This window comes from Pocillopora verrucosa, chromosome 14 (genome assembly GCF_036669915.1).
Source record: "Pocillopora verrucosa isolate sample1 chromosome 14, ASM3666991v2, whole genome shotgun sequence".
Lineage (NCBI taxonomy): Eukaryota > Metazoa > Cnidaria > Anthozoa > Scleractinia > Pocilloporidae > Pocillopora > Pocillopora verrucosa.
Genome location: NC_089325.1, coordinates 9,347,586 through 9,370,503, shown reverse-complemented (window position 1 = coordinate 9,370,503; position 22,918 = coordinate 9,347,586). Strand labels below are relative to the sequence as shown.

General features: G+C 39.9%; 2 protein-coding genes across 4 annotated transcripts; one reads left to right on the top strand and one right to left on the bottom strand.

Moving 5' to 3' along the window:
• Positions 1 to 1,531: 1,531 nt before the first annotated feature.
• Positions 1,532 to 19,242, bottom strand: LOC131779732 (uncharacterized). The gene is made up of 22 exons (XM_066161409.1): positions 19,068 to 19,242; positions 16,155 to 16,280; positions 15,545 to 15,657; positions 15,348 to 15,446; positions 14,626 to 14,742; positions 14,059 to 14,211; positions 13,769 to 13,897; positions 13,454 to 13,576; positions 13,118 to 13,240; positions 12,749 to 12,901; positions 12,352 to 12,474; positions 11,984 to 12,157; positions 11,583 to 11,771; positions 10,025 to 11,397; positions 9,594 to 9,735; positions 5,277 to 9,419; positions 4,722 to 4,883; positions 4,209 to 4,367; positions 3,523 to 3,681; positions 3,306 to 3,376; positions 2,941 to 3,061; positions 1,532 to 2,524 (listed from the first exon to the last, which is right to left on the bottom strand). Exons 1-22 carry the CDS (start codon positions 19,160 to 19,162, stop codon positions 2,169 to 2,171), a joined length of 8,403 nt encoding a protein of 2,800 aa, XP_066017506.1. The 5' UTR covers positions 19,163 to 19,242; the 3' UTR covers positions 1,532 to 2,168.
• Positions 19,173 to 22,870, top strand: LOC131779700 (uncharacterized). 3 transcript variants are annotated; one of them, XM_066161414.1, is made up of 3 exons: positions 19,173 to 19,290; positions 20,064 to 20,143; positions 20,884 to 22,870. In XM_066161414.1, the coding sequence occupies exon 3, from the start codon at positions 20,885 to 20,887 to the stop codon at positions 22,424 to 22,426; it is 1,542 nt and encodes a 513-aa protein (XP_066017511.1). In that variant the 5' UTR covers positions 19,173 to 19,290; positions 20,064 to 20,143; position 20,884; the 3' UTR covers positions 22,427 to 22,870. The 3 variants fall into 3 exon arrangements, with proteins under 3 accessions (XP_066017511.1, XP_066017510.1, XP_058952254.2); XM_066161413.1 differs by having other exon boundaries at positions 20,737 to 22,864; XM_059096271.2 differs by lacking the exon at positions 19,173 to 19,290 and adding an exon at positions 19,339 to 19,464 and having other exon boundaries at positions 20,737 to 22,864.
• The last annotated feature ends 48 nt before the right edge of the window (positions 22,871 to 22,918 follow it).

Sequence of the window (22,918 nt, the reverse complement as noted above, 5' to 3'; positions counted from 1 at the left end):
TAACCTGCTGTGTTCTGCCTCATAGGTAGCTCTGTGTCCATTTCCAAAAGCTCATGGTGATGCCCATGCCAGCGAGTTTAGTCAACAGAACGCCATGATTCACCAGATCGAAGGCTTTTCGGAAGTCTACAAAGACCACATGCACGCCATTATATAGACTTCCAGAATCTGTAGCGTTATACCAGTCTTGTGTGATGCTGGCAAATGCAGTCATAGTAGATCTGTCCGCCGTAAAAGCGTGTTGGGAAGCATTAAGACTTAGGTCCTTTAGGTTTAGCTTAAGCTGGATCCTCTCCAGTACCTAGGCGACTTGTGGCAAAACTGAAATCTGCCTAAAGTCATTGTTTATATCCGTCGGATTATCAACCTTGGGTACCGGGCTGACTAAAGCATGCTTGTAACTAGTAGGATACTTGGACTGTACTATACTGGCACAAATAATATCCTGTACAACAGGTGCCAGTTCTTCGTGAAACCGTTTAAGGAGCCACGCAGGCACACAGTCAACACCTGTTGCTTTCCTCGGATTCACATGTTTGAGTATGGCTTTGACTTGCCCAATGTTTGGAACAGGCGGAGGTCTGTCGTCCAATTCATTGGCAACCTCGCTGACTGACAGTGCGGTGGGCTCTCGGTCCTTCCAAGGAGCAACAAAAGCATCAAGCAGAAGGTTCGCTGTTTTCTGTTTTTCTGTTTTTTGGTGTGGTTGTTTTTTCCAAAGGCCGTTAGCTCCTGGATTGCATCAAGTTATCCGCTTTCAGATTTCTGAGTAAAGCTCCACTTATCATAGCTTACGTGTAGCCGTAGCCTCTAGAGAGGAGAGGCGATCGATCACTGGCGCTGCTTGATAAAATAAAGATTTTCCATAGCCAGTTGGTAACGAAACGGAGACATCATGATCGTTACTTTTGCCAAAAAATAATACCTATTGCTCTCTGCTGTTCTTCTTGTAATATCTCTATCCCAAGAATAGCGCAAACTTGCCTTAAAACCTCGTCGTAAATCGCTGTTGTCTAAAAAGTTGACCGTGAAAACATCTAGTTCATCATCTTGTTATGACGCATGTTGTTAGACATAGTTTGATGCTACACTGGTTTGCAGATTTAATGAATGTAACCGAAGAAGTTACAATTCATAGACCCAACGTTTCGACACTCCTGTCTAGTGCCTTCATCAGGGGTGATAAATATTGTTGTTAATTACCAACTCGAACCAATCAGAATTGACGAAAGAATCGGCAAAAGGGGTTAACCAATTCAAAGTCATTATATATTTTCTTGCAAAAGAGTGTTGTCTCGGAACACGATTAGTGTCAGGTTTGCGTAGACGTTGCCTCGCCTCCGTTTAACCTTGAGGGGGTGAGGGGTACGGCTAAACGTAGGCTACGCTTATCACAAGCTGATTTCAAATGGACACACGCGGGAATAGAAATGATATTTCAACGCACAAGATGTATGTGAAACTTTTCATAAATATGTTCAAAGAATTCTCTAAAGATCCATTAACTGCTCTACGAAAACCACCGAATTATAGCATTATTTTTTTTCGTGAAAATTTTACTTCGCAATTCAACAATTCTACTCTAATATTACAGATGAAATCATGCTTTTATCGGTTCTCTTTTTAAATACCCGGAAAAATAATAACTCAGCAAAAAGCTGAGCCTGACTTGAAAAAAAATGAATGAATAAGATTATCAATGTTAAAACAAGTAAAGATATTTTTACACAAGATTTGGCAAGTAACAATGTTCCCTTTGTCATCCTCGCAAGAGATATTGACGGATTGCACGATGTAGAATTAAGCATTTTGACTGAGGTGTTTTTTCTTGTTGAATATTTTGTGGAACCTATACTCATTAACGAAACATCGTAAAAAAGGTACTAGAAAAGGGGGGGGCTACTAAAAAATTACTCAATGTGGAGGGGGAGGGGGCTCCCATATCATTTCTCTTTTTCATCGCGTAGGCATCCTTGTCTTACGCCTGTCAGGAATTCCACCCACCCCTTCCTCTAAGCTTTACCTTTTCTGTCTCTTAAACAAAGCAAACGTGAAAATTTGTTCTGACTAAAGCGAACCGAAAAAAAGGAGCCAAATTCACAAGGTATAAATCACCAAAACAAGAGATCATGTGATCTCTTGATCAAACACAATAAACCATCGCTGTCTCACTGAAAGCCAAGGTTTGTAAAACCAAAAGTGTTTCTTTCAAAGTCCTTTGTAGAATCTTTGGCTTTAAGGGCGTCAATGTCTTCGTAATATCCTTCAGGATCATCTTCACTCAATTCAACCTGCACTGGCTCGTCCGCAAATGAATATTCGTTATCGTCTGCTCGTTTTCGTGGCTCTTGTTCGACGAAGTCGTAGAGTGGATTGTCAATCGGTTTTATGATCCGGTGGTCTCGGTTACCCAGGTAGGCTTGATTCTCAAACTGCGCCGTCTGTGCTGGTTCTATGTTAGGTTTTGAATCATCCTTACTTGCTCTACGTCTTTTACAGTTGCAGAATACCAACAGTATGACAACTAGCATTGATTAAAACACGGCACGAGTCAGAATCGAAACAAAAGTAAAACGGATTAATCATGCATCAAGGTTCACCAAAAAAATAATGGATAGACACCAGAAATTCGCAGTCCAGCTTTCAAAAATCAAATTCGGCTGAGTACAAAAGAAAATAATGGGACATTATTTTCTCTTGGCTGAGTATCACTGATTTTAAAAAAGAGAATAAGATTTTATGAACATTAATGTACACAATTTATGTTTTCGGTTTTATGAGCCTCGCATGTTTGCGTTTTCTTCCGCATGCAGAAGCGCCAAATGAGTTAGGAACCTCAAGGCGCGGTTGCTATCGGTTGAAAATGTGTGTTGCTAATTAATCATCAAGATATCAGTTGAAGAGAAAGTACTGAAACGTTTAGGATTGTACTTGGCCTACCTAGCACCACAAGTATTGGAACAACAATGATGACGGGAAGTTTCCAAGACAACTCATCAGCCTTTTCCTGCTCTTTGGCCTCTCCTGGGGTCTTAGTTGTAAGCTGTTCGTTGGTACTTGTCTGATAAAAGAAATGAAAGACATGAGAAGATGAGGCTATCGAATGGCTAGTACCACTACAAAGCCCTTATTACAAGAAGCTTCCAATTAACCTGTCTTGTTAGCCAGCTCACCTTTCGCTATCGTAAGGTTTTAACATCTCCGTTTATAACTGAGAACATTGAAAAAAAATTGTTTATTGTAAAAGCCAGATCGCTTTGAATTCTTGTCTTCTTGCGAATCCAAAAATAAGAAAATCTACCTACCTTCATTTCAACATTTTGCGATGTTGCCGATGGTGTAGAAATGGTTGTTTTGTCTTCAGTAACTGGTTTTTCTGTCATGTTAAAAGTAAAGTAAAAATATACACTAATTTCGCAATCTTGTTAACACTGAAATTTTAAATAATTTGACCAACAAAGTAGGATTGCACTGCAGTCTGAAAACGAGTCATAAATGTTGTAGGAGACAGCAATAGCCCACCTTCACACTGCGATTCACTAACAGCTCCTGGCGAGGCTGTGGTGAAACCTTGTCTACAGGGAAGGCAATCCATCTGGCCAACAGACGACTGGTAAGAACCAAGCGGACAAAGAGCGCATGTCCGGTTCACAGAACTGTACGAGCCAGCAGGACAGTTCGCTGCATAAAGAATGGTTAAACAATTCTTAACAGTAAGTCGTTCGAGGCACTCATTGATCACTCATCAAGACTCGGAACAGTCGACAAAAACAAAAATGGAAAAATTACTAAGTTACGGCATGACTGGGAAAACAATCTTCACTTTCTTCCGTGATTTTTCGTCTTTTCTTCTGTTGGACAGGCCCAGTTTTTAGAGTAATTTTTGACATGAAAGTCAAAGTAATTAGAATTGCCGCGGTTTTGCCTTACCACGCCTTAAGACTTTTTTAGAAGACCTGCACCTCCTATGAATCAATCAAATCTAAGTCTAAACCCAATCGCGATTTGATCATTTTCCGTTTTCCCGCGTTAGGGGCTGTCTAGGTACAACACAAAACCAAGAGAGGCCTCAATCCTCTTCTGTCAAAACGTAACATAAAAGGAAGAAGTTGCTTCTATGCCAGCCAATTTTCTAATATCTTGTGGCCAGAAGCTATAGCTTCAATCGCCCTCCATTTGAACTGAAAATGTGACAAATGTTAACTTACCTATACAGTGTATTTCTTCAACAGTTCCACTGGTAATTGTTGTTAGGTTTTTACCGCAAGCAATACAAGCTGGCTTCCCTCGGGATGGTTGGTACATGCCAAGCGGACAAAAAGAGCATGTTTTGTTCTTTGTACTGTATGAACCAGCTGGACAATCAGCTGAAGGGGCACCGGATAAGGAGAAAAAAGTGATATTAATGGTGCGTTTGGCTCATGCAGAGTCTTTAAAGATATCTTAATATCTTCTTTAATTTTGATTTTTTCCTAAATTTTTGCCATAATCCTTCATTTCTCTTTAAGCTTCTAAAAAATTAATCGATGTTCAGACATTTTTAATATTTACGGTGGGTATTATGAATCAGTGAAGACAACCAAGACGTTTTTTGATTGACTGAAGTGAAGTACAATATATTAGACCCGTTGGAATACTTAAGTGTAAAAGTCTTTCGCTATATGAAAACAAAATGTCACCCGAGATAAAACCGAGCCAAAACAAAATGTACTTGACATTACCAATACAGTCTGACTCTTCCACTGTTCCATTAAAGGCTGTTGTGAGGTTTGTGCCACAGGGAATACATCTTGTTTGTCCTTGCACAGGTTGGTAAGTTCCGAACGGACATTCTGCGCATGTTTCATTCTCCTCTACATATAATGAGCCAGCAGGACAGTTTGCTAAGGAGATAAAGACACTGCATGTTAGGGAGAAAGCAGATCAGACAAATAAGAATTCTTTATTAACTAAATTTTTTGGCTAACTCGTAAGCATGAGGTGTAAGCGAGTGAATTATATAGGACTAAAGCGATTACAAATACATCAGAGGGGCTTTTTACACGTTCAGTTAGTTATACTGTTCAAAGACAACTGAACACAAAGTGCAATCTGTGTGTAAACTACTTTAAGTCGTGAAGGCTTTCATGAGGTCCGTCACGGCGGCCACAAATGTTAGCAGTTAAAGACAGGGCTGTAATGTCTATAATGAGGTATAAGCAGAACTTTTTCTAACTCTGTCCCTTGTTACAACTCCGAGCCAATAGGAAATGGGTTAAAGTTGACGTTATGCTTACCACAAATGTATCCATTTCCGTCGAGGGCCTGTCCATGGGGACATTCCGGAGACAGAGGGTAAACAAGAAGGCTTCCAGGATCTCCATAAACAACGGTATTGTTCCAAGGTACCTCAAAAGTCTTGTTAAGTATGCTAGAATTGAACTGTTCCACTTTCTCAATCAGATTAGCACCAATATAAGCGATAGCTTCAACTACTTGCATGTGACCGGTAAAGTTGGATTGTTTCCAAGCTTCTTTATCGATATCTAAGATAAATGCAATGGTGGCGGTGTAATTATTTCTTGAGCTGTACTCAAACTCGGAGATCAGCTTGATGGATGCATTAAGTGATCTTGCTAAAGAACGAAGAATGTCATCAGTTAAGGTCTCGTTTTCTGATGACGGCAATGCTTCTATGCTGGAATTGCATGACAGAGCTTTGTGCACGGAATTGTTAGAGGTATTTGATACCTCCCAGCAGGACGATGAGATATTCAGGGCGAAAAGCAGTCTGGGAAGACCCACAGAGTAGCCTAGTACGTCAAGCCGGGCCTTCTGACTGATTGCCACACCATGCTCGTTGGATGCCTCACAGTAGTAATAACCTTCTTGATGTTGACGAGGACCAGGCATGTGTAACACAGGTCTCGTCTCGTTAATTTTGACAACAGACGAATTGATGGATATGAAGAACCATTGAAAAGTAGGCGTGGGTTGGCCCGTTGCGTTGCAAATGAATGTCGCGGACATTTCACTGTCAACAACTACTCTTTGTGGCTTTGGATGTAGAGTGATGCTGGGCTTGTTATGAACTTTGATGATCGTCACGTTAGACAATGAACTGCCTTTATTGTTTGAAGCGACACAGACGTAAGCACCTTCGTGTTGCTTGTTGATAGCGCGTACATAGAAAGTTCCATCCAGTGATTCGTCAACAAGCTTGTCATTCCTCATCCAAGCATACTTTATCTCAGCTTCACTTTCAGCAGCGCAACGCAGCAATAAACTTTCTCCAGTCAGGACGATAATTTCCTTTTGAGGTGAAGAGGTAATGTACGGCTTCCCCCCACACAAAACGGAATCGTCGCGGGTTTCATTCAGCAATAAAAGAGCTTGTTGGAGCGTGTGTTCAGTTTCTGGCATTGTAAAGGCTTCAGAAGTTAGTGCCATAATCAAGTCTTTCAGCTTAGAAAGTGCGTCTTTTATCGTCATTGCTTGTGGACTGCTTTCAAACTCGTAAAATTCCCTTAACCCTTCAAAAGAATATTCGATACAGTCAATGGCCCCTGAACATTCCTGAAATCCGCTATTATAGGTGAATACCTCGAGGAATGCCCTCCAAGCCTCTAGAGTTTCATTCCAAGACTGTGAAGAGTTATTTCGAACCCGAGTGCTCTCATTTTTGAAGAATTCTATCATCTCTAAGTAGTCTGAAACGAACGAATTGTTTAGACTTCTTGAGGAACTGTCAGAAATGTTGGAACTACTCGACGAATTGGAAAATGAGCTGCTGCCATGAACAGTGTGCGTCAGTCTGTCAAGATCTTTGAATCCGGAGGATAGCTCTTCATCCATTCCTTTAAAGGCTGAAATTAGATTTTCCAGGGGGTGAAGAATGGAGATTAGGAACAAATGTGTTGAATTGGCAAACTGGCATGCATGAGGGTAATCAGTGAAACTGATGTGTAAAGCATTTATGTCTGAATTCTCAAAGTGACTCTGTTCTTCCGGAGCCGCCCGCCTCTTCCTGGATGATGTCCCACCAAACAGCTTGCTAAGGATCGTCTTGGAGGCAGAATTGATTGAGCGTTCGATTTGATCGAAGTCAACTACAAAAGAGACTAACGTGGATTGACTATTAGCAGAGCTAACATTGCACTGAAAAAGGATCTTTCTTGTATCTTTTGATGCTGTGGTTAGTGAAAACGTAAGGTCTCCAACATCTACAGTTTTATTACCATACGAATTAGTGGCATTCATAGCTTGGGATATCTTCAGTCCAAAGTCAACGATTCGGCGGACATGAATCATAGAAGCATTGACGATTTCTACCGCCGATAGGCTCTGCTCCGTGTAAGATTTTACTTTGTGCAGCTCATTAAGGGCCACTTCATGACGAATTCTCGCTTTCTCGTAAACAGCTGTAGCCTTTTTAACCTTGTCAACGGATTCTCTAAGATTCAGAAAGGCATCTTGAAAAGTTTCATTCCAGGCATCAAGCGTGAATTTAAGCTCAGTCATATAAATGAGACATTCCTCGTTGTGTTTGACACAAAGGGGATCGATGACTTTGGTTTGGCATCCATATCGCTTACAGCAAGGGTAAGGAGGACCAAATCCACCGGGTTTTGTTTTCTCTTCTTGGTCTGAGCACTCAATTTCCTTGATCATTTTGACTACAGCTTTTACCTCGAAACTTTTCCGTTCGTATTCTACAAGCCGCGGTTCACCTAGAACTGTCTCGTAAGTGTCAGAACAGCCAAATATTTTCTTGCTGAAATGTCCAACAATACCTCCAACAATTGCACCAGCCAATCCTCCAATAACCTTTCCGACTATCGTTCCTACAGGTCCAAACGCACTTCCAATAATCCCTCCAACAAATTTTCCAACCTGAGCTCCTTTCTTAGCATAATCCATTATTTTTTTGAACGAGACCCCGGATCTACAGTTTCCAGTATACACGGTATGATACGTCTGCACACTAAAACTGCTTTTTCTAGTGCTACTTTCCACAACTTTTACTGTCATTGGTTTTTCAACCGTAGCACAGTATCGCTCAAGATAAGTTATGTTTATTGGGTCCTGGCAGAGGTTAGGGTGAACACAGCCGTTTAAACAAGTGTAGTTGCACTCTCTTATTTCACACATAGGATTTAGAAGATGTAGCTTAAGGTAGACCGTGTTGTTGAAACTCACTTTTGCTAATTGATATTGAAGACGTGCCACACGAAGATCCTCTGCAGCTTTTTCCTTTTTCCTTCTCAGCTGTTCGGTGATCGTCTGTTTTTCTTTAAGAAAGTTCCTGGCTGTATCTGCTTTCGTCTTTGCAACACTGAAAGCTGCCTTCGCCTGCCTCAACCTTCTGGTTGCTTCCATGGCTGCAAGGGTAGTCTCGTTGGCAATCGTACCTTCCAGCATCACATGAAGACCTGATGACTTACTCATTGTGCCCTTCACTCCAAAAAGCAAGGATTTCCAGTCTGCAACGTTTTCAAAGTCAGCTGTTACATTCAAAAGCGTCTCGAATGTTCCAAAAATTGGCCCTGAGATGGAAAAGAAGAGCTCATGTCCTACCATTCGTACGCTCGTGGTTTTGGCCAGTCCCAATAATCGAACAGAACACTCAAATGTAGTCTCGAGTGGCTCATTTTTGCGGCTTATTAGCATTCGCAGCGGTCTCCGAGTCGGGAAAGTTATTATATTACCAAGAGGTATGTCTCTCAAGGCAGTTCCGTTGACTATTATACCATTGTCTGTGCCAGAACTGTTGGTTAAACAGTAGTTGTCAGTCAGGGACCATACATTACAATTGATGTTGTCAAAACAGAGTCTTTTGTGACAAATCTGTGCCACAAGGGCAAAACGAACACCAGCAAAGGATTGCCGAATGGAAGACTGCGTGAACACCAGAGAGATGGTCATTGGAAGGTCTGACTTAAGTTTAAGGAGGCGACTGATGGCATTTTCAATGTTTGAACGATTCCTGTACGGTTGTGACCTCGCTATGAGAAGATCAAGGACTCTTGGTATCTTTTCAAGATCGTTGTCAATCTCTGCAACCAGTTTTTTTAGTTGCAAGAGATCTGAAGAAGAGGAGAGCAAATTTCGAGCCTTGATGACCTTAATGAGCGTCCCTTCTAACACTGCAGTCCACGTTTGTGTTGTTTCTCGCAATTCAGGAACAAATATCTGAACATCTAAAAAGACCCTCTTTATGTCTTGCGTCTGATATTCGAGAGATTTCAAGTTGTTGCTGGGATCAAATGCTGCGATATCTTCTCCACCATCAATAGAGTAGTAGATTTGCAAATATTTGACTCCTCCATTGGGTTTAATGAAGGTTAAAAAAATACTATTCTTGAAAGGTTCGGCAGCTCGATCCAGTGTGAAGGTGAAGCCTTGGGGAACTTGGCATTCCGATGAGAGAAGGGAAGGTCCTTAGGAAAGAAACAAAATGTACTGGTGACAAACCGTTAACATAGTAATTATCCTAACACTGATAAAAAGAAAAGGGGCGAACGTTAAAGGGGAGAAAGGGGTATCAGGATCAACAACAAGACAAAAACTGAATAAGTCAAAATAAAATATATGAAAGCACCATTAGAATTTACCTCCAAGTTTTGAGTTTGCGACCACGCTGTTGGCGTGAAACCTCAGTAAAAACTTCTTTCCTAGAGCTTGCATAGAAAAAGTAAACTCGACTGATCCATGAAATATACTCTTGATTGGCCGAGAAAAGTACCTGGTGAGTAACTACAAGACAAATAGAATTAAGGATTGTAATGTAATTGTTACGAGGAAATTGCAACCTTAAGATAAAGTTGAAACCCTCCATGCAGTTTTCTTGATCTTCATTTTATGTCCGATATGATTCCTTCCACGCCCACAAAGAATTATTACGTTGCATCGAATAACTCTCCAAAATCAAAGCTGGGCATGGTTTGCCGTGGTCGCCAGGATGTCTGGGTATTGGTAAACTTAACATGAAATTGAATTCTCTCGGCTATTTTGTAATAGTTACAAGACAAGGCTTTATACTCACGCTGTTCAAATCTTCTACAAATGAGAACACTTGGCCACTCATTTTCATGTTGATTGAAAAATCACTTGTGTTTTTTAGGGAAATGTTAGTAGTTCCTTCCCACCACATATTATAATGAAAATCAAAAAAGTGTTCAGACATTGGATCAGAAGGCAAGGAGTTCGTTAAGCTTTGGTATTTTTTCGGAGCGGTGAAACCAAAAGATGATAACAGGACACCCCAGCCATTATCAGTCAAGTCCTTCAAAACGGGAATTTTGCTAATTTCTTCACCAGCCTTTCCGGATAATGTCAGGAACACTGCACTACTGCAAGGGTCGGTTGCAAAACAACAGCCTTTGCTGGGCAAGGAAATTTGTTTCCTCCCAGCGGAGATAGTGAAAGTGACTTTCGGACGATATGTGACCATTGCAGTGGCGATACCAAGTGGAGGAAACTTGCAATTCAGGTGATCACTCTGCGTGCTTGCGGTTCGAATGAGGTCGGCTCGAATGTTTTCTGCGGCAAATAAATTGTTGTCTTCTTCAACCATAAGTCGTATCCATAATGGTAGCTTGTCTGTCAAGTACCGCATGAAAGACTTTGAAAAAGCGTCTTCCTGAATTAATTCAATCAAGGCATCTGCGCTTGGCTGAAAGGAGCACATTTCGTTCGATGTTTGGCCTGCCGAGCTCGTATTGATAGTGCTTGTCTGGGCGATAAGTGTCTTCAGCAACTCTGATTCTTGACCTGATTGAGAAGATGAAGCAAAATCGTATCCCACAAGACTCAAAGGAATTGTTTTGTTTTCGGGTGTAATGATGTGAACAGGACCTGACTGGACGAGAACATCATTTGGCAGGGTCGAGGAGGAGGTGTAGGCTACTTTTAGCCCGCACGGAAAGTTCTCTAGGCTCCTTGTTTGGCATCCGATTGGTACCTCGCCATTCAAAAGGCCCATTCTGGTGTAAATGCTATTTGCATTTGACATATTAAGACCAACAAAGATTGAGCTATCCGTGGGAGACACAAAAGTATGCTTGTCTATCCCACTGAGGTCGTATGACACCATACCAACTCCAGACTCGTGTCCAATAACTTTAAACTCCGCTTGATCTGATGGATACTGAATCATCACTCTCTTCGGATGGAAGGTCATTTTCAGTGTTGCATCGAAGAAAACAGTTAATACATTGTCAGGTTTCGCAAGTAAAGAAAGATCATCCGAAGGCCTTCCAGGAATTAGTTTTGGGAAATCAGGAGGTGTAACAACACCTCGTTCACAGAGATCCCCCTCATACCCAGTATTCTGACAATCACATGAAAACTTTTGTGAATCGATGAGGATGCATCTTCCTCCATGCCGACATGGATTGGGCTTGCAAAGAATTATCTCTAGGTAGAATTAAAACAGAAATTAATTAAGATAATAAGCAAATGGATCAAATAACAAATTACTGATTACTACAAGCGCACGGAGGAATGACATCTTTAGGGAAAAGAGAACAGGAGTTTAGTATTCGTTTTTGCTACGATATGAATTCTTCAGTCAATGCTTATTTCCTAATGACGACTTATACCTTCACAAGTGAAGTTTCCTATATCCCATCCTACGTTACTGGAGTTAGTCAGCTGGCACGTTGCAATGCTACGGTCAAATGTAACGTATCCTTCTATACAGTCAAGTGTGCAGGTAGAACCAAACGTCACGTGACAGGGAAGTAAAACTATGCCTTTCTCTGGTGGATATAGTCGACCACAACTTCTCACTATGTTGGGTTATGGGAGTAACATTAAAGTGAGTATTATTGGAACGGCAAAGTGAGTGGAAACATGGAGATGATAGACAAAAAGATTTTTTAGAGTAATCAGCAAATTTGGTTCAGAAAAGCTATCGTAAAAAGAAACGTGACTGGAAAAAGGAGAAGGAATACTAAGAAGTTTGAGAATTTGCTGGCTATTCAACTGCCATTGTTGTTACCTTTGCAAGAAGTTTGCCGTCCGTCCCACTTCGAAGAATTGAGGCAAGTTCTCTTTTCAGAACCTTGTATTTCATATCCATCCTCGCACGTGAACCAACAGGTCTCATTTGTGACAAATCCGCTGCAGGTCATATGACCATGAGGTGGGGCAAAGATGTCCTCACAAGGAAGTCCTAATTAAGACGAGGAAAAAAATTTGAAAGGACGGTAATGACAGATGTCTACACATTCCTGAAGGCCTAATTCCTTTGTACCCGTTGCTCAATAACATTTGTTCCAAGGTCTCGTACTCTCTGATAGACTCTGAGAACAACCTCAACAACATGAATTTGTTAATGTAAGGTAGCAGTTGCATAGCATAACCTACCTTCACAGGTTCGCATGTCGGCCCTTTGTCTGTAGCCATGAAAACATGAGCAGCCATATGACCCAGGTGTATTATGGCACTTATGTTCACAAAGGTGGACTCCTGTGTTACATTCATTCACGTCTGTGAAGTAAAAAGAATATGATCAGCGATCTGTAACTGAGCAGTATTCGATCCATACACAACTTTTCTTTTGGAGAGCGGACTGGTGGGTTGATCGATAAGTCGATGGTTCATTCAGCCCATAGTCAGGTCTGTAGCCAGGGTAGATGTTAGAGTCTCCAAACTTACATGCAGTCATTATAGTCGACAGTTATATTCTTTATGACGGTTAAAAATTAACTGAAGTTGTTTTTATGTTCCGAAGCATTACAAAAGAACTATAGGACAGTCTTACCCCGGCACCGCTTTCCGTCGTACAGAAGCTGATATCCCAGGTCACAACTGCAGGTGTAGTTCCCTTGTATGTTGTGACAGATTTGATCACATCCTGCTGGGATGACCGTTTTGTTAAGGCTCTTGACGAACACAGGGGTGCATTCGTTTACATCTGGAAAAACAAAAGACATGGTACTCGAAGAATAAATTTCATTCGAGAAGCTGTACCTGCATGGATAGTGTGAACGACAATTAAGTAAATAGCCATCAACTAATGACCTCTGCGCAAAGCGATTACTATTTCCTTAGTGAGTTGGCAAGAAAGGTGGTGGCGAGAAGTGCTTTTCAAAACTAAGAGGCCATTGTAAGAGGGTGAGTGGCCTTTTACCTGAACAAGTTTTGTTGTCTTTGTTGAGTTCATATCCCGAGTTGCAAGAGCAGTAGAAGCTTCCAAGGAAATTGTTACACTTTTGTTGGCAGCCATGGTGTCCCAGCAAACATTCATCATGATCTGTAACATGAACAAACAAGGGGATTCATCCTGAGCGTTTTTAATAAGAATCGGTCAACTCAACACCTGTATAAAGCTTCATGGGGAATCTGACCTTGAGGTTTACATGAGGTTGTGAACGAAGACGGATGTGACAGAAAAAAACAAACATTTGCCTGTGCTCCTCCGCTGTCTCAAAGAAACTTGTATCCATGTTCATAAGGAGTAACATACCCGAGCAAGATCTTCCATTTGAATCCAAGAAGAACCCTGTGGGGCATTCACAACGATAAGATCCCGCAGTGTTAACGCATAGGTGGGTGCAGAAACCATTACTTGACAAGCATTCGTCAATATCTGACAACAAAGAGTAATATTGCTGTCAGTCTTACAACAGTGGCACTGCGCAAAGAGACAAATAGAGATGTTAATAAAGCGAGAACCATTAGCTGGCTGGCAAGTTGCTATTCTGATCACATTCCAGCCGCCCTGACCATCAATTTGTTCCTAACTTTTTCCTGAAAACAGGCACAAAGTGAGTTATCTCACCTTCGCAGTAAGTACCGCCGTTCCCGCTAATGAGGTTGAAGCCATTAAAGCAGCCGCATGAAAACTTTCCGGGTTGATTATGACATGTTTGTGGGCATCCTCCATTGGCTGTTAAACATTCGTTGACATCTTAAAGACAAACACATGTAATAAATATTTGTATTACATAGAGACTCAAGACACCGTCAGCATTTCCTCTACATTAAACTGATTTACATGGACACCCTGAACAAGCCATCTCCAATTCTCTTTCGCCTGACAAATCAGTAACAGATTGTTTTCAAAATTACCATCACAAATGGTTCCACCACTTCGGAGCTGAAATCCTAGTGCGCAGGTGCACTTGTAGCCAGGAACGAGGTTGACACAGTTTGCACCACAAGGCTCTCCAGGAACCCCGCAATGGCAAGGTCTTGGTGATATTGTCTGACATTCGTCGATGTCTGAAAATGAGACAGACGGTGAATGCGGGTTGATTACTTGGCTTACAAGTAAAGCGTGGAGTGTGAATGATGGAGATAATTTTGAGATTAAAAGGGAATCATTGCTTGTGGAGGTTTAAGGTTTGTCTCTTTCTCGTTGAAGAAATCGATGAATTCAAATGCACCTCTTAACAAAATGGAAGAATAAGAAGAACTTTCAGCATTTGCAGAGGTTCCAATGTTGTCAAAGCACTAAACATTTATCCTAGGAATGAAGAAAAAATTATAAAATCTAACAGCGCGAAGATGATTGTTCCTTGCCAAAAAACTTTCTTAGACCCTCTATATCTCAGTGAAAAAATTAATTCCTCTTCAAACACTTTTGAAATGCGATATTTAAATGAGCATCGTTTAACGTCATAATGAAGATCATACCTCGACATCTGTGGCCATACTGGTTGTATCCAATGTTGCAGCTGCACTGATATGAACCAGGTATATTTACACAAATTTGGTCACATCCACCATTATTTGTAGCACATTCATTGACATCTATGCATTAAAACACAAGTTACTACCACTCCTAACGTCACCTCTGCCTTCACTTCCATTAAATCGACTTAACAAGATTGCGAGTGAAGATCGTCGCTTATTTAAAAGAGAAAGCTTTCTTTTTATGATCAGCGATCAGTTATGAAAATGAATAGGAAGGGTTCCTTGATTTTAAACATAAGTAAAAATGTGATATTCATGTGAGCAAACAAGAAAATAATTGTTCAAGAAACTTATCAGTTTTATACCAATCCAATGCTCTGAGATCCGAGGAGGATTGATCTAGGGGAAGACAATCATACGTTGCAAATCTTTTCACGTATACCCCTAAGCGGCGTCTATTTGGCTGCCATCCAAACACTTCAAGGAGCACTCGACAGAGCCCGAATACCTTGAACTTGTGGTGAACTTTCCTTAAATTGCCTACGGATAAGGCCTACATAGGATTTCATTCTCCAGATTTGAACCCGTCTTAAGACAAATGGAAACTGGTTGGAGTACTTTATGGTTTATCAAAATGATATGCGCCCATGAATAAGATGGGAAAGATGACGAGGAAAACGTTGGTAATAACAGAACATGCATGCTAAGTAAATACATAGTACCATCGTCACAGGTAGACCCAGTCCATCCCGAAGAACATCGGCACCTGTTGGGTGCGACACAAGAGCCGTGATTGGAATTACAACCCTGAGAGCAGATCGCTAAAAGCAAAATAAAAAAAGTCATTGGATAAATTTTGAGATAAGCAGCTATGGAAAATTTCATAAATATGAAAAAATTACTGGAGAAGTTAATGTACCCTTTGTGCATTCTCTTGAGCTTGGGTGACTTTTCTTCCATCCACTGCAGCAGTAAATTATTTTGACGTTGACATTTCTAGTTCTTTGGGTAACGTAGTACACTGTTCTTGGTCTGGAAGATAATCACATGCCCAATGAATTACAAGAATTACTCAGATTATAATGAAATAGGCTTGAAATGTTGATTGAATTGAAATAATTTAATCGAAATTGTAAAAACCGTAAAATTGGGTAATACTTAAACACATGGATTCATAGGAATTGATACAAATCTAAGCTGGCGGGAGGCAAAGTGGTTAGATGAAAAAGGGGACTTTTACATTGCAGGTAAGAGACTATATCAATCTCGTACTCAGATCCTACCGTGATTAACAAAATGTAGGGACTTTACTATTGCATGGCCGGGGAAGGTCTAAGTACGAGACCATGGCTAGGTTACTCTCAAAATGACACCGTCTACACATTTTTATGCAAATTTTCGAAAGGTTGGGTTACTATGTGGAATCTTAAAACGGAATTATAGTCATCATTTGATATGTCCTTTCTGACGGAGATAAAAGCTGTTTAGTTTCAGCAGTATGTTTTTTCTTTTGAAATGTATCTACTGACCTGCTTGTGTCACATCTGCCCCAACCAAACCATCCGCAACTGGTTGTGGTGTGTGTGTATGTTGTCCTTGATGTAACAGTGTAGTAAGCCTCTGTCTGCACTGTATTCCTAATACAAACGTGTCGCCTGCAAGATATGACAAGACAGTCACATGTTTGCACATGTGCGCACTTTGAAATCGCCTAGAGGTTGTCTATAGCATAATTTGAAAATAACAAAGCCATTAAAATAGAGCTGCTAGCCAAATTTGATGTGCCCATGACCGCTGTGTTGGAAGATGCATTACAAACATCTAATTTAGAAACGACAAATCCTGCCATTAACTAAAGGTGAAACACCGAAAGCAAGTAGTTTTTCTTCAGGGTGAAATCAAGCGTGACTGAATAACTCAAACGCGCAGAAAGTCTACGCAGTTGCATAAGCAGGTTCTGTCTTTGATTGTTCCAGGTATTCTCTAAGGTGCCGATTGTTGGCGATGGTTTGTTCTGACTGGACGCTCTTCATATCCGGGACCGCACCTCACGGAGCTATTATTATCCTGAATGCGTTTCATCAAGAAAATAATGGGCTGGTACTGTCTTCGCCGAACCACCTCATGAGTGTGGCCAATTTAAGTTTTCAATTTAGTTGTTAACACTAAATTACTTGCTATACTCTCCAACCGACGCAGTACCACAGTTTTCTTTGGAAACTTACCCCCTTTATTCACCTCATGAATGAGTTGACTTGTAAAAAAAACTATTGATGGTTGCAAATCCATTTTTCCTTGTACAAACCTTCATAAAATAAACCCGCTGTAACACAACACTTCCATCTGCTGCGAGGCGAGCGTCACTTCTCGTTAAATCAGGCGCTTGTTATGCAGTTGTCTGTTTAAACACGTCATGCATCGATTTTCGATTGGCATATGGCCTTTTGGTCACGGAGAGTGAAACGCGTCCGTCCTCTTTGAGTGAATTTTGGTTGCATGTGAGTGTGGTTAAGGAGCTGGAGAACGTCGAGGAGATTGGTTCTTTTAATATCAAACTAACATCGGCAAAAAGAAACTTCACTAGGAAACCACAATTCTTTCTGCAAAAAGCTAAAAATAGCTTGGATAAAATCTACATATTCCGGTCTACCTCTTGATTCTACCAGTTTCCCTTTCTGTCCCATTATCTTCTCTTGGTTTCAAAACTGTATTGAAATTCCGAATCTCAGATTTAAAAGAACTGAGAAAGAAAAAGGGTGCTGCGTCTTAACGGCGATGAGTGTGAAGCCACTAAATAACGCATTCTCGTGCGAAATCGACAGCGGATGTTAATAACAAAAGAAAAAAAGTAAGCATTGTCCAAACTGTCCAAGGGAGTACATTTTGAAGCTCAATGAAAGCGAAAGTCGATTTGAAAAGACAAATATTGTGAACGTAAGGATCTATTCAGCCCAGTTGCCATTAGAAAGAAATCAATTGGGAAAACCAGAAAGTTGAGAAGTTTCTAGATGATTTCGTGAAAGAGAAATGCTTGGGTGCTCTTTAATTAAGTAAGACGAGTTTGAAGTCGACACAAACACTCTGTGCCCTCCACAATAGACAAAGCCATTCTAAATTAATCCATATATAACATTTTTTACAGACATCAAGTGGATGCCAAGTTTTTCATGATGTTCAAGCTATTTTCAAGCCCCAAGAACTTTTCTAAAAACAGTCTCCCTAAAGCTTTCTAAAGTCAAGCTAGTTACGGAGCAAAAGCTCATTAAAATTCTGAAAAGTCTATGTCTGAAAAAAAAAAAATTCCGAAAGTCTTGAAGTTTTGTGTTAACATTAAGTTGTAAATTTTTAGGTCACGGGTATCAAAAAGCTGATCCTTCTTCAAAGAGTATTCGATTTCCATTTCATGCCATGAAAACATTCTGCTCTTTTTGTTTGCTCGAGGTTTTATTTGACGGCTACCTGTAAGCTAATTCCGGAATACAGTTCTCAGAATGTGGTGTTCACTTTCTGAGAATCCCTCGGATATAATCTGAAACCAAAATATGTCTTCCGAATAAGGTGCACTCAATGTATCTGTCCGTGCTCTATTAAAGTCGAGCTTAAACAGCCCCTACAGGGCCGTAGCCAGACTTCGGAACAAGACGAGGCAAGTTCCGAGCACTGAAGGCGCGAGCCGCTATAGGGATCTGGGGGCATGCTCCCTAAGAAAATTTTGAAATGTTGAGGATCAGAAATGCTCCTTTAACCATTTCACGTAGCATTTTTCTTCAGAAAAGTCAATCTTGAACTGAAATCAAGACGAGGCAATTGCCTCGTCTTGCCTCGTGCTAGTTTTACTCGCCTCTTTAGCGGAATTGGCCTTATAACGTATAAAGTATTCTCAACCATATCTACCTTGAAACGAAAATGGAAAAGATGTGATATTATTCAAGTTTCACTATGAGCTCACGGCTGAAGTAAATAGAACTTTACTATCGAAACATCTTTGCATAATTAATAAGGGAAAAATCCCTTGTTTAAATTCATTTAAAGCGAACGTTGTGTAGCTTGTTATTTGTATCTTCGCTCCATAATTTTTGTCTGAAAGCTTGTGAACATTTTTGTTTTCTGTTAAGATCCTATTTGCGCTTTAGACCTCGACAACATTTGCTTTTTGCTCTTATATTTTGTTTCTTCTTTTTCATCTCCTGTATACGAAAATTCTTTGTTTAAAGAGCCGTGCGAAATGCGAAGGCCGGAAGTTTCATTAAATTCGTTCCAAACCGGCTTACTAAATTCCAAGTCTGTGTCTATCTGCCTTCCTATCACCCTTCCAAGATTCCAAAACTTAACTTGCAAGAAATGAGCGCTGAAGAAACGGAATGGTTTGCAAACGCAATAAAATAAAAATACTGAATATTCAGGCAGACGCCACACTATGTTATAAATGTCCGTCAACTTACCCATATTCGTTGAGATTTGATGGGTTGATAACATTTTGCCTCGTTCTCGTGATGCATGTAACCAAGCACAAGACAGAAAATAATTTAGGAAACATAGTGGTGCAGTACAGATTGTAGCCCTCGCTGGTGCGCTTATGAACGAATCCACAGCCCGACTGGGCAGAGTTAGTGAGAGGTTCCTATTATAAAACACCGATCAGGTGCAACGAAGAGCATGCGCGAGGTAAGCAGGAAAAAATTGCGACTACATTACCAAATATTATGCAGTTTCCTTGCTTTAATTCTATCCTATTCTAGGCTATTGCAAAAATAGCCGTGATAAAGATTCCTTAAATCTTTGCATGTTGAAACTCCGAGAAAGCTTCCTCGCATATTTGCGGCTTATGTTAGCTTCCAGGTGAGTAATTTCTCGAAATCCAAAATAGCAACGTTTGCATGTTGTTGTGGGCATTGTTTAATCTCTGGGAATCATTTTCTTTTCTCGGAAAGCAATGATTATTCACATTAATATTCGTTTTTCAATATGCGTAGAGCTACTGTAAAATACGCTGTGTACTCAATATTTTGTGTGCCAGTAAGTTGACGAACGTAAATTTTTCAAAAAGCTCTTTAAGATTATTCTGAATTACAGATAGGATGGATTTCGTGACGATGGATCTCCTGCAATTAATGAGAGCCTATTCATAGAACGAAAGCACAAGCAGTCATCTAAATCATTCAGTTTTCAGACTTCCGGTCCTAAATTGACACATTAAGAATGGCAGATGACCATGAATAGAAACTATTTCAATACTCTTTGATACCAAGCCTCGTTATTGATATTCTCTATGACAAACTCAAATGTCAACTTTAAGACGAAGTTGAATACACAAAATTTAAAAGACAACTGCCTGTAATTTGCATGAAAATGCTTGACGAAAGTCAGATTACCCGCAGTTTTTAAGAGATGACTGTAATTAAATGATTCTTGGTATCCTTTTGTATTTTGATTTTTAGGTCCGAGAAAATTCACGCCGATAGCTATTAATTCATGGAAGCACGCGCAACAAACTTAGCCATATTCGTTGAGATCTGAGGTATTTGTCGCCCTTTGTTTATATCCTTCAAATACAAAACGCGAAATAAAGACAAGCGGAAAAAGTCTTATGGCATAACAACTTATTAAAATTTAGCCGGAAAAAACAAATACAATTTTCTAAGTCTTAGACAACGAATGTCTTTTGATTGGTAAAATAAACATTTTTTTCCTGTGCTTAAACATTGCATCTTAGTTCTGAGAAATTAATTACATTTTTTAAAGACAACATAAGTAAAATTGACCCAACTTTGAACAGCCGCAATTAGGATTGAACTCTTTGTTATTTAATAAACATAAGTTTACAATGATCATGCATGATCATACATGATGACAAATGACAAATGCAGAAGAGAGTACTTCACAAGTGTGCTTATGGTTTTTGTTTTCTTTCCTTTTTCTTGAAAGTAATGGTAAAATCAAATGATTTAAAAGCACTTTCCAGGAAGAGTTATTTGTTGAGTATGCTCATGAATGAGAAATAGCTGTGGAATTTCTCGGCGGTTTTTCTAGGAAGTAGGAATTTAGATAATTTATGCCATGACAGATCTTTCATGATCGAGGAAATTTATTCAAAATTGTCAAAAATGCTAGACAACGCTGTTCCTATGTATGTGCAAGGAGGGAAGAAAAAAATCAACAATGCCATGCTAACAGATTTACAGATCTACGTCGAAACGAAGTTCAAATATTTATGAATGACTAACTGAATATTCCCTTGCTTTATCGATCGCCGAAAAGTATGGCGTGTTCAGCCAGCGGAAGTGTGAGCGATATCACATGTTATGTATCTTATGGCGACCATCTTTATCCTCTTCGCTTGCCAGCAAACACTCAGTTAATTGATCTTGGAACTATGCTTCAGGATACTAACGTGCTCGAAAATGCGAGAGACACAAACACCAAAACATCAGGGTCAAGGATAATGATTTTTATAACTGATCCACGAACTGAAGGCAGAGAAACAATAAGTAAAAATAAAGGAATCCTCGATTACGGCGAACCACTTAATGAAAGGAGCAATTCTGGTAATAAAACGCAAACAGTAGAAAAGCATGGAACCATTGAAGATTTATGTTCTTTAGGAACAGATTACAGCGATGACGATCAATTTGAATTGAGCCTTCATGGATGCTTCTTGTACACTTACATGTGCTTTACATTTCAATGGATCGAACCGAATGAAACCCGACGTCGTTCTCGTAAAATTCCTGCGGTGTTTTATAAAATCATGCAAGCAGGTGTTGTTTTGAGCCTATGGGCAGTGATGGGATTTGAAATATATAATCTTATGAACGGTTTACCAGCGCTGTTAGCGAATACAAATACAATTGCTGCAAGCGTAGCAGTTATGCATCGCTTGTTGTGGACACTACGTTATGTAATCCTTCATAACGTTGGATTATGTTTTTTCCATGCCCACCGAGGACACATCAGTGACATCTTAAACAACAGCAATGGCATTTCCGAGAATCAATGGCAAAAATCGCAGCAGTTAATCCAGGATCTTATGGCAGTTACAGCGTTTTTCCTTCTGTTACTGCCTTTAGTTCAAAAGTTAATTCCAATTTTCGTAGAACAAGCAAATGGAATTCCTCGAAATTGGGACATGAATGTCGAAATTGTGGAATTTTTCGTCCTTCTTTACAGTCGAGTCATGGCTATGCCGATATTCTTCTTCCTGATTCTTGTAGTTCAGATTCACATTTTGGAACTGGAAAACTTTAGCACACAGATACAACAGACTAACAGGAACATTACAGAGCTCCTGAAGAAATACAAAGCATTGACAAAGAGAATCCAAAATTCCTCGCAGGCTTTTCAAGTGTACATCATAGCACTTCTGTTACTGTTAGTGTTGTGGGGAACAATCAGTGTTTATTCCAGCGTGGAAATGTTTAGACATGTTCCTTCATCGAATAGTTTCTTGTTTGGAATAAATCTTTCTGAGAGTTTGGGAACATTTGTGGTGTTCGTTTGTGAAACAATACTCCTCTTTTCTCTTCCATTTTACAAATTAGGCCAAGTCAGTTCAAAGCTTAATCGCTTGATTTTCATCGTCGCTACACTGGACTGTGATGAACAATGCCAAAGAGGATTTACGTTCAGTTCAGAAGAAAAGCTAACACTGTTTGCCAGCCTTTTAGAGAAACACCAAAAGTATGGAAATGTAGGATTCAGAGTGGCTGGCCTTCAAATGACACAACTGAAGTCTTTGTGGTTCACATTGTTAGGCCCTGTTATAGCCTTTGTAGGAAACTTTCTCCTTAAGGAACATTTTTAGATTATAACAGCATTTCGCGTTTCTTGAGGGTATACGATAAAGAAAAGAGTCATTGTTCGTCATTGAATCAGAGAATCTTAGTTTGTGTCATGCTGACAAAAAATAATTTGGTAATCAACGTTTTACTCAAGAAAAAAGCTTGATAAACCCCGTTCTGATAGTAAATAAGAGATCCACTAATCTCTAAGAATGAATACGAGGGCGAAAGACTTCCATTTAGGCTTAAACTTTTCACTACTGTAGCTTGAAGAAAGGAAGGACCACCGTTGTTTTCCTATTATCTCATGGTTATGACTAATGGACGTACGACCGAAGCTAAACTGTCTATGACTAAATGTTGAGATTTTTGAAATTATTTATTTCTATTTGAACGTATTTTGAAAACAGATTGTATGATGAAGTTTCATTTACATCTTTAAATCATCATGAATATAATTAAAGTGTCTTGATTCTTCGTCAAAACCGTTTTTTGGTATTTCATTATTTTGTTCA